This window comes from Chinchilla lanigera, unplaced genomic scaffold (genome assembly GCF_000276665.1).
Source record: "Chinchilla lanigera isolate Chin_1 unplaced genomic scaffold, ChiLan1.0 scaffold00070, whole genome shotgun sequence".
Taxonomy (NCBI): Eukaryota; Metazoa; Chordata; class Mammalia; order Rodentia; family Chinchillidae; genus Chinchilla; species Chinchilla lanigera.
The window spans coordinates 12158343-12169756 of NW_004955471.1; the positions used below are offsets into that span (position 1 = coordinate 12158343).

Genomic DNA, 11414 nt, shown 5'->3' on the forward strand with positions numbered 1-11414 from the left:
ACTCTGTATTGTCTGTATTGTGCTTGTGATATGTTGTAAAATGTTGTATGTCTGTTAATGTTTCCCTCCTTTTATCCTTAAAATTAAAAAAAAAAAAAAAAAAAAGAAAAAGACAGGCATAAACTTTGATTTCTAGAGAAAGGGACACTAATTAAGGGTTAATTCTTAGAAAAGCAGCTCTTGATTTTAAGTTATTTGAACTTACTATATATTTTGGCAGACATAAAATATTTTAAAGTATTCTTCTCTGTCCTACACAAGATTTTTGGACACGCTTTGAAGAAAACCACATACCTTTTCAATAAAAGACTCTCTAGAGTTCACCAAATAAGAACTTAGTATTTTAGAGGTACAGGCAGTGAAGTCCACAAAGACTGAGCGACAAGGTTTGGTGGTGGCTGAAACTGCAGGATTTGTGCATTTTAGTAGCAACTGTTCTATTAAGCTGCCTCTCTCCTAATACTAACTCTGTAATATTTATGATACATTAATACAAATGTTATTAAGATGACAATTAGTACTAGGTGATTGTTCAACAGGTCTTATGGAAAGAAAAAATTCCACAAGCAGTACCGAAATATATGTTCATGAGGACTGGCCCTCAAACACACATAGTTGAGTTAATGGAATTGTGGTCTCACCATTTGGTCATATGAAAACAAATGTATAAAATGCTAATGCTGATGCCTACTTCTCATTAAGTGAATTTTAAAGCAAATTCAACAAATTTCTTTTATTCTGCAAAACATCGGTGTGGCATGGTATCAACAAAGTTAGACACATAATTAAAACTGGAAAAGTACCTTTGTGAAAGTATTTTATCAAAGTGAAAGTTCCATTAAAATATAACTATTATATTAGCTTAAATGTCTACTAAATTACTCCTTAAATGTAAAAAATATAAAGTTTCTCTTTATTTCAAAGCAATTTATTGGAAAATTTTTAATCTAAAATTGCATTTTTTATTTTTGCATTTCTGCCCATCAATCTGGAAATAACAGCTCATAGGAAAAATAGCACCAATTATTTTTATATTAAAGCTTCTCAGAATAGCATACATTCACCTTGCTGTCTATTTTATAATTTTAACAGTTAAAAATTATGACAGAAATCAAAACCTAACTTAAATGGTATTAAGGGAATAGCAAACATGATTTTACACGCACACGCACTCTCAGTATTTTATCACTGAATGACCAAAAAAAGACTGCCATTTCAAATATGAAAAGGAATACAGAAGTCAGTCACAATGTGAATACTGAAAAAAAAACAGAAATGATAAAAAGAAGAATATTCACACATAAAATGGTCCACACAAATAAGGAGAGCTTAATCTAGAAAAATTACTTGCTCAGAAGAAAAGCAAGGGTGCCCAACATACAACAGTTATAACTAAAAAGGCATACCCACAAAGTTAAAGGAAGGGATTAATGAAAGTTTTATTAACTAAAGTCCACATCTAAAGTTCTCTAATTCTTAAATACGACTGGAACCACCAAAGCAAATCCTATTCAAAATGGCCTGTCATCAACCCACCTCCACTGTAAGTTCCTACCAGGAATCTAGCTTGCTGTGCCTCTCTGCTTGTAAACTCCCTCAGGGATAACCGTCACACCAGTGAGGGGCATGCCCTTCCTTACACAATACTCCGAAAGAACTTATGCACAAAATTTGTGTATTTGCCTTCTTTATCAGAATCAAATAACATTAAGACAATGTTTTCTGTATCTATAGCTCCCAAATGCATAGGAAAGCATTTGCAGCACGTAAGTCATTCAAAAAGATGTGCTGCTTAATTAAAACCAGTCACAGCCAAATAACAATACACAAATCACATGAAATTAAATCAATAACACAAACTTGTGACTCAAAGGTTCTCATCCATGTTTTTAAAAATGTACTAGTTCTTAAATACTTTAGGTTATCACACAAGAAAACAACTACCACTGGCATTAGTGGGCATTATACTTGGAAATAAAAGGAGAAATAAATACCTTACCTACAATTATTTGCCAGTATATTATTTAATAAGGTAAACTCACACCAACGCATAAGAAGCCTGCCCTTCCCCTTCCACTAAAAAGCCTCCAAGACTTTCCTCTTCAAAACTGTAACTCCCTAGGACTTTTCCTGTATGTCCTTGACTCTGTTTATTCTACTCCAACCCAGGAAATAATCCTTTAGAGAAAACCAGTGACAATGTTTAACAAAATCCAAAACAGGGTCAAACTTTCCAGACAAGTTGGGTTATGGACACCGACATTCTGATGGATTACTAGTCAGATTCAAAATAATAAAATGAAAAGACGTATTTAAAAAGAAGTGCACTACATGAGCTCCGGTGCTTTTGTAAATTTCACACGTTCGGTGCAGATCTGCCCAGAGCAGGGATGGGGAGCCCTTCAGAGCTCTCAGGGCTAACGGCCCGCAGGGATGGGGAACCCTTCAGAGCTCTCAGGGCTAACGGCCCGCTGCAGCATGTGGGCCACAAGCTCGCCACCGCTGATCTGGCATAACCCCCACGTCTATATTCTACCCACTGAACTCATCACCATCCTATTTACTACAGGCCTCCAAAAAGAAATCAGGCACGTACATATCTTATTTTGCTGGTTGGCTGACTGGCTCTCTGTGAGATGAGGAAGAATATTCTGTGAATTATGAAAATGAAGATCATCTCTTAACTCTGAAGTAAAAATAAGGAAGGTTCAACTTTTCCATTCATCTCAGCTTTTGGCCTTTCTCCTATTAGGGGTATTTTGGTTAAAGCTTGCTTTAAGTGGGGAAATACCTATATTTTTAAATTAATTTTAAGGTACTTTCAACCAAGAACTTTTGGGATTCTGGCACTCAATGGCCACCAGAAATAAAGTCTCTGATTTCTAATACTAATTTAAGTGACTATTATCCCTAAAAATATTTTTTTTCTTAATGCAAAAATGATGGTCATTTTGCCTAAATTACATGTCTAATTTGTTTTTCTCCTTCAGCTTTCAAACTTGAATAATGGTGATGATAATTCCAAAAGTATGTGTATAGGAGAAGTACATCCTTTAAGAAATTAGAAATAAGGTAACAGACAAAGATCATCAAGGTACTGGATAAATAACGACTGAAAAAAAAAGCACCAAACTTCCTAAAAAAGTTCATGTAGACTATCCAGGCACATTTTTTAAATTCCCACCTCTAAAGAAAATATCTTCAAAATAGTAGTTAAGGGGCTGGGGATTTAGCTCAGCAGCAAAGCGCCTGCCTGGCAAGCGCAAGGTCGTGAGTTCGGTTCCCGGTACCGGAGAAAAACCAAAAAAAAAAAATAGTAGTTAAATGTGTTACCTAGAAAATTTAAATTCCTCAAATGCTTTAACAGAGCCAAAGGTGATCAATACATGAGGAGCTCATTTGAGGGAACCCAAGAACTAGTAACAGGGACCAGGAATACGGCTCAGTGGCACAGCACCTGCCTGGTGGGCATGAGGTTCAATTCCCAGTACCACACACAAAAAAAGAACTAGTAACAGAATCTCAAGATCTCAGAAAAGTCAATTGTTTATAATTATTTATCTAGCAGAACATTAACCACATCATTATTCACCAACTGATCTCAACCCTGCACTATTTAATGAAATACTACAAGCTTTACCTAAGAAAATGCATCTTAAAAAGCATCAACACCTTGAAGATCTGTAATTAAAAGCTTAGTATTACTGGAGAGGGAAAAAGTGAGCTAGATGTTACTACAGGAATACTCCTCTTCTCTTAGCCTGTCGCATGGGGACATTCCTAGCTGTCTATCTAGCTCCTGACCCTGTCCTTAAGGACCTCTGAACATCTGCCATTCGCTTTCCAATCAAAGCGTCTGATTTTGCTGATCTCCAGCTTGGATGTATCCCTGGCTTCTCTTTCTCCTGTTCCTCAGTTGCCTAATTACAGACATTCTCATTTAACAGTGGAGCTCAGTTCCTGTGACTGCGTGTTAACTGAATTGGTCACTAAATGAGGAACTGTGTATCGTGTGTACAACATTTACAGCAAAGACATGGTCAAAGGAGCTTCAACTGAATGACTTTGCTCTTATCTGCATAACTCTTACAAGCAGTACTACAAGGTACAGCAACGTAAAGCTACAGTACTGCACTGTACAGTACAACCAGCACAACTCACAGTACTGTACGCAGAAGCCACTGTGAGACCGCACTCCTGCTCACATTCCTGTGTTGTGTGTAAGTCAAGAGAGCAGGCCCTAAGTCCAACAGCTCCTCTTAGGCCAAAATCTGGACAGTCATCAAAGGAGGAGTATCTGTGTAACATGCCCTACCTCTAACTCAACTTTCACTTATATTTCTATTCAAGCACAGTAAGGATTTTTGTGTTACTACCCTTAATTAAGGTCTCAAGCCTTGTGCGCTATACCTAGATCCGACCTAGAGTTTCAATTTTTAATGTATGTTTATAATTTATTAGTTCTTATCACTGATGAACAACAGACACTGAGGAAATACCTCAAGTATTCAACTTTTTATTAAAAGCAGTTTTTTAAACAAGGTTGATAAAACCTGAGATAAGCAAACTGCACTCTCTAAAGACTGAATGTATAAAAGCTAATTTCATCCATAATTAACCCAAATCAAACTGGGAATACTATTTCTGATTAGAGGTTTTCTTAGGAAACTACAAGGCAGTAACAGGTAACTATTAAAAGCACCCTAATAAGTGACTTAGAAGTTCATGAGTGGCCTCTGGTTCCACACAGAATCAAATCTTTACAGGGTAGCCAGGCAGGCAACCATGTCTACAAAAATGTCTTCCTTGAAACAGACCAAGACATCTATGATGTAAGAATCACAGACATTTCAGTTAAAATTGAAGGGAATGAGTGGAGAGAGAATGAAAAAATGTTTCAGAATTATCATGGTAGATCAGATACAAGCGTCTTGGGAAAAACGTTGATCAGCATCTAATGGCCCTTATATCCCACTCAAATATTCTGATTCATTCTTTTCTAAAAACTCTAATTTGAATTTATTTACGATCCATCTAATTTTATCTTTAACACAGATGGAGTGCATTAAAAGAAAATGAAGTCTTCTATTTGTATATCAGAAGAAATCATACCTAAGAATTTATTAACTTAGATGGTTAAATTTCAAGTATCTCCACAGTACTAACATACTACTGAAGTTTCTTTGAAGGAAACTCTGCCTGCAAGCCTTAAAATTTTGATGACATCTCCAAATAGAATCTCCATAAAATACTCCTAATACTACAGGAGTGCCTATGATAAAGAAGTTGTATGGTATATTAAATTAACTCTCCCTTTTGACAGTGTTTTTCCTTTGTGACTACTTCTCTTGAACAAATCTGAGAATAAGACTTTTACGCAGACGTTTCACAAATATAGTCTTAAACTGCACTACTGAAAATGTGAATGTAAGTATTAAGCTACAACTTTGACAATTATACTCAATAATCAATAATCGTAACTCTTGGGAGTCTTCTCCCTTTGACTGTTAACTCTGGAAAAAACCACTACTATTCTAGGAAATATTGTTTTGGGTTCAGAGTAATTCACCAACTAAAATGCACAGGTACATAAAAAATGACACAAACTGGTAGGCAGGGGAGAAGCTAACGTAACAGTTTTTAAAAAGTAAGTAGAACAACACCAGAATGTCTCTTTTTTTACAATGTCAAATATTTAGTCAGCATAGAGCCTTCTTAATTATCCCTCATTTTAGAGAAAATCTGCTATTTTTAAAAAAGCATGAGAATGGTCCTAAATATATCTTAATGATGCTTTTTGTCTTTCTTGAGTAATGAGCAATCTCCAGATTGGTGAGCAAAAAGTGAAGTCCACTTTACCAAGTCCCCGTCCCTACTCCCAGAACATCATGTGCAGATCTCACCAATGATGTGGGGCAATCTTATAAACTGTGTTAGCACCAAGTGCTCTAATTTATGTAGAAATTTTTATCAAATGAGGATTAGTCATTGCAAAACAAAGTAATGAAAAGGGATCTAAACTCTAGTAAATGAAATTTTTTACAAATCTTCCTCGATGTAAATAATGCTTAAAAAGATAAATGTGGGAAGATTAGACATGAGGTAATAAATGTCATGATTACATGAAGCTAAAATTCATATTAAATGTTTATCACTCGTTGAATTCAAAATAAATGAATTTATAATTATACTATTTCATATTATATGATAGCAACGTGTTTTTAAACTTACCCAAATGAAGTAACGTGAACTGGGCTGCCAGTTCCTTTGCATCTTCTATTGTAGAGCAGAGTTTGTCTGGCATAAAGTAACTCTGGGATCCATTTGCAATAGCAGGAATAACTATTTTGTACACCAGGAGTACTTTCCCATCCTGACTGGTTGTTGAATATAAGTAATATTCTGGCGGCGCCCAATTATTTTTGTTGCAGTAATAATCCAAGTGCATTACTGCAGAATTAAAATGACTGGACTTTAAAGAATACATACTAATTGGAGTAAGCTTTGTCCCAGGAAAGAAAGGGTAAGTGCCTCTCTCAATTTCAGGGGGGCTGGGGCTGTGCTGGCCGTTGAGACGAGCAGGAAGAGCTGGCGGCTTGCCTAGAGTTTTGGGGTGGCCCTCTTCCTTGTTAGCGTACACAATCAGGCTTTCAGGACTGGGGCTCATCTGGCCATTAAGATGCTGCCGCCAAGTGTTTTCTTTGTTCACTGGTTTTGCAAGCGTCACCTCGATACTTGCTCCGTCAATGCACTTCCCACTCATGACAGACATCGCAGCCACGGCATCTTCTCGGTTGAAAAAGTGAACAAAAGCATAATCTCTCAGTTTTTTCACTCGTTCAACTGCACCAGGTTTGAATTTATTGAATTCAGCTTTAATTGTTTCCTCTGTAGTTGAGATCATTAAATTTCTTACAAAGAGAACTTTCACTCTTTGCATGGTTTCCTCATCAACTTCTTTCTCCGGATCAGCCCAATCCACCTGAATGGTATGGCCCCACAGCTGGAATGTACCTATAAAAAAAGAACATATTAATTTGAAAACAATTAAAATAAAGAACGAAAGTTTAAAATGTTGGTATGTTTCTCCAAAGAAGCAGAAAGCTCAAGCTCCTATCAACATACCTGGTAATTCATATACAAGTTTTTACTAAGGCAAACTTATAACCAGAACTTATGGTGGGATTTAAGAATCAAGACAACAAACATAACTTAAGGCTAGACCTTTACTGAATTAACTAAAATGCCCTTTGGGTTTTTACTAAACAATAACAACATAAAGTACACACATTTGGTAATTGGTAAATTATCATAATGAGACTCAGGAAGAATTTGTCTGTAAGAATAACTTGTTTTACTTCCTTATGAATTCTTTATTCTTCAAGGGACAGTATACATCTTGTTGATAATGGCCTAACCACTGAAGTAACTAACTACTGTCATTTTTCCATATTTATAAAATTAGTACGGAAAATTTATCTTTAAAAGGACTAATGTACCTGGAATTAATTTTCTCCTAGCCATAGCAGCAGCTCTGTGAGACTCATACTTAACAAAAGCAAAACCACGATTTTTGGTCTTATCAGTTGCACTTGGATAGACAATGACATCTACAACTCCTTCTGTAACTTTCTTCATTTCATCCAAAATTTCTTCTTTCTTCTTTTCCTTGGGAATAGCTCCAATAAATAATCTGCAGTTATCCAAGCTCACACAAACACCAATAAACTTCCCTGGTCGAATCTCATAATTATTCAGAATTCTGATGGCCAACTGGGCTTCTTCTTTCGTAGTGTACATCACAAAAGCATAACCTCTATTTTCACCACTAAACTCCATCATAAGTCGAAATTCATATATCTTCCCAGCTCTTTCAAATACAGGAACTAACTCATCTTCGTACATATCACGAGGTATTTTTCCTACAAAAACTTCACAGCCTCTAGGTGGAGGTGGACCTTCCCAACCTGAAAGACAAAAATACTTAAGACATTAAAAAGTTCTAAAAAAGTACTTCTTTTTCAAACATGATTCGTTCAACAAATTTGCTGAACGTACCATGCACTATTCTAGGTGCTGGGATCAAAAGCCCCTTCCCTTGTGAACCTTATATTCGAGAGGGGTGAGAGTAAGTCATTGGTCAGTGCCACCACCTGAAGAAAAATCTAGCTACATCTTGCTTTTAAGATTGAATGAGACAATGTATGTAAAAGGCCTGTTAAAATTCAAGGGGCCCGGGATATAGCTCAGCAGCACAGCACCTGCCTAGCAAGCACAAGGTTGTGAGTTCAATTCCCGGCACCAAAAAATAAAAAATAATTTAAAAAAAAAGATTAAGTAAGGTTAGTTTTCATAAACATGAAACCAGCAGTGCATCTTAAATTTTTATGCACATACATAGTTCACACAGTAAGGTAGTCAGGTAAAGCTCTGAGCACAGGAGTTACACTGAGACCCGAATGAAATGAGGGAACGGTCTACTAGGGTAGGTAATCTGGGGAAAGATCATTCAGGAAAAGGAAAAAGCAGAAGGTTTATACATCGGAGCAAACAGGCTGGAGATCTGCATGACTCAAGCATACTCAAGAGTGAAGCAAAGAAGTAAAATGATGCAGTAACCACTGAGGTAACTAGAAGCCAGAATGTGAGTGTAACGAGTCAACTGGAGAGTTTTGATCAAAAGAATTACACTGGCTATTGGAGACAATGTAAAAACATTTTATCTGCTTACCTGTTTGGATCTGGTTTTCCTGTGTAACTACTACTCCTGTGCTCACTGATCTTCCAACTTCCTCTCCAAATGCCCCTCTTTAATAGCAAGAGTATACTTAGGACAAGGCTCTAATCCTGGCTTCTTTCTCAACCCAACTTCATTCCCATCTGCTGCTCAAACCAAGAGCAGGATTGCAACACTGTAAGGTAACATTTATAATCTACCTCAAAATGACTACCCTCTTAAAGCAGTTACAAGGAGGCCAGCCTGAACTGCACAGTGAAACCCTGCCTATAAATAAAACAAGATAAATTCACACCTGGAGGAGGACCACCAAATTTCCTCTGCCCATTTTCTTGAACCATGTTGTAACCAGTCTTTTCCATCAAAGCAAGCAATGCTGCTTCATTCTGAATACCAGTTCGAACTTTACTGCATCCATTTGTTCCATCCATATTTTCTTCATTCATGGCTGCAGCTCCTAAAACAAAGTTAAGTAACCGCGTGAGATTACAACACAGCACCAGGAATCTCGGGAGCATTTCTCTGGGTTGCTCTTCCCACCAGAAGACACTAGAAACCACCCTTCATGTCACTGACCAATTAAGCAGTCCCTTTCCTTTACAAGTTCTAAGTTACAAGAAAGGGAGACAAAAGTGGAAATGAAAAAGGAACAAAGACAAGAACGGGAAGAAGTGAAACACAAGAAAAAAGGAGTAGCAAAACACACTGCCACAAAGAACGTATGACCACTGCGCCAAGGTGCAAATTACTGTATCATACAGGCCAAGTGAACTTTTGTGTGACTCATACTTGTCAAATGCGTGTTCCTAATGCCAACACTGCTGATTTTGTCAGCAATCCTCCAGAACTTCACTAATTTTCAGAAACTGGACAGATGCCTGGAAAAAGTGAACAGGAGCTTCAAATTAGCCCCTTTTCCTACGTACCAGAGATTACTAAGGAGAGCAACAAATACAATTACTGATCATCTGCGCAGAAACAGCAGCAACTATGATTTCCATTTAGCAGCATCTAAGGAAACTTTTTTGCCTGCCTGAGACCAAGTCTCGCTATACAGTTCAGGCTGGCCTTGAACTCACTGTGTAGTCCAGGGTAGTCTGGACCTCTAGGCAGTCCTCCTACCTCAGCCTCCTGAGTGCTAGGATTATAGACATACACCACCCCAACTGGCTAAAAACTTTTACCAGTGGGTGGACAATAGCTGAAGCAAAAGCAAAAGCACTAAGACCTCTCCTGACACCTGCATATACAAATGTATTTTAGTTTTCACAAATGAACTTAATTAGCATAGTTTAGGGTTTTTCCTAGAGATAAATGCTGTGGTTTGTCCTGCCACTTAGTTTTATGTCTCTCTCATTTACTAGTACTACTATTAACATATACAAAAACTAAAATCTGCAGTATGGAGAATGAATGACGGAAGCTACTCTGGCTTCCACTAGAGCACCCTTATAAATGGAAGCCAAGCCCCTCTGGCATAACATTTTGAAAAGAATAAAATTTTGAGCCAAAACACCTCAAGTTCAAGCTTCCCACTTGGGAAAACTCGAACAACTTATTCCATTTCTGTACACCACAATCTTTTCATTTGAAAGTGGTAATGTCAATGCACATTATCATGTGCATGCTTTTAAGATTAAATGGAGGCCTGGGAGGCAGGCCCCGGTGCCTGGGAATCAGCGTGGAGGGGTGCGCCGAGATTCGCCCGGCCCCCAGCCCCGCAGGCGCCCAGGAGGAGGGCCCCTGGCACCTGGGCAGCAGTGTGGCAAAGTGCGCTGGCCTTTGGGCCGGCCCCCAGCCATGCAGGTGCCCGAGAGGTGGGCCCCCAGCGCCCAGGAAGCCGTGAAGTGGTGCGCACTTGCACGCGCCAGCCCTCAGGCCAGCCAGGGCAGGATCGAGAACTATCATGGCACAGAGAAGCAATGACACAATTGGCCCACCACACCCTGGCTATGGAGGCCCACCCGCAGATGTGAGTGAATCATCCTGACATGGAGAAACCCCTGGGAATACTTGCCACATTACAGGTCACTCTTGCTCCTGCCACTGAGAACCAGAAAGGTCCAGAGTCAGCAGATGAGCAGCTGCTGAACAAGGACTTGGAGAACATGAGAACACAGACTAAGCCCTAGGAGTCAGAGGTCCTGTGGTCTGGGGTCACGAGAGCCATTTGGAAGCTGGAAAGCAGGAGGACCTTGCACAATACCTGGGAAGAGCCCCCTGGAAGCCATTCTTCCCTTGACAGTACAGGCTATGGTGGAGGAGCATATGGAGCTCCAGAGAGGTCTGCAGCAAGATTCCTGCTGCTTGTGCTGATGGTTGGGGAAAGGACACTAACTGGTTGTGGGGTCCCAATGTGATGGGAGGCTGGAGAGAAAAAGCTACAAAGAATGGCTTTTGCCCCACGTGGCTCACTTGAAATGTTAATAAGAATTACCTCCTCAGTATTCTATAGCCATGACAAGGAGGAGGCCAAGGAGAGAAAACAAAGACACTAAGAAAAAGCAGCTACTTTTGCTGCAGCACTAAGAGAAACAGACCCTAAGTCTGATTCCTGGGGCCCCAAGAAGAACTCGATGACTGCATTCATCTGCTACCACTGTTAAAAGCCAGGTCACCTCAAGAGGAACTGCCCTAAGAAGCGCCCTGGACCATGCCCTGAATGCAAATGAGACCA

The 11414-nt window shown here is 38.8% G+C and overlaps 1 protein-coding gene across 1 annotated transcript in view; it reads right to left on the reverse strand.

Moving 5' to 3' along the window:
- The window catches only part of Rbm46 (RNA binding motif protein 46), a gene marked incomplete at its 5' end in the record, with an annotated part of 71137 nt that extends 61943 nt beyond the window's left edge, over positions 1-9194 (reverse strand). The window contains 3 exon segments of the mRNA XM_013522862.1: positions 6232-7014; positions 7500-7967; positions 9033-9194. Coding sequence (XP_013378316.1) covers positions 6232-7014; positions 7500-7967; positions 9033-9183 — 1402 coding nt within the window.
- Between the last annotated feature and the right edge of the window lie 2220 nt (positions 9195-11414).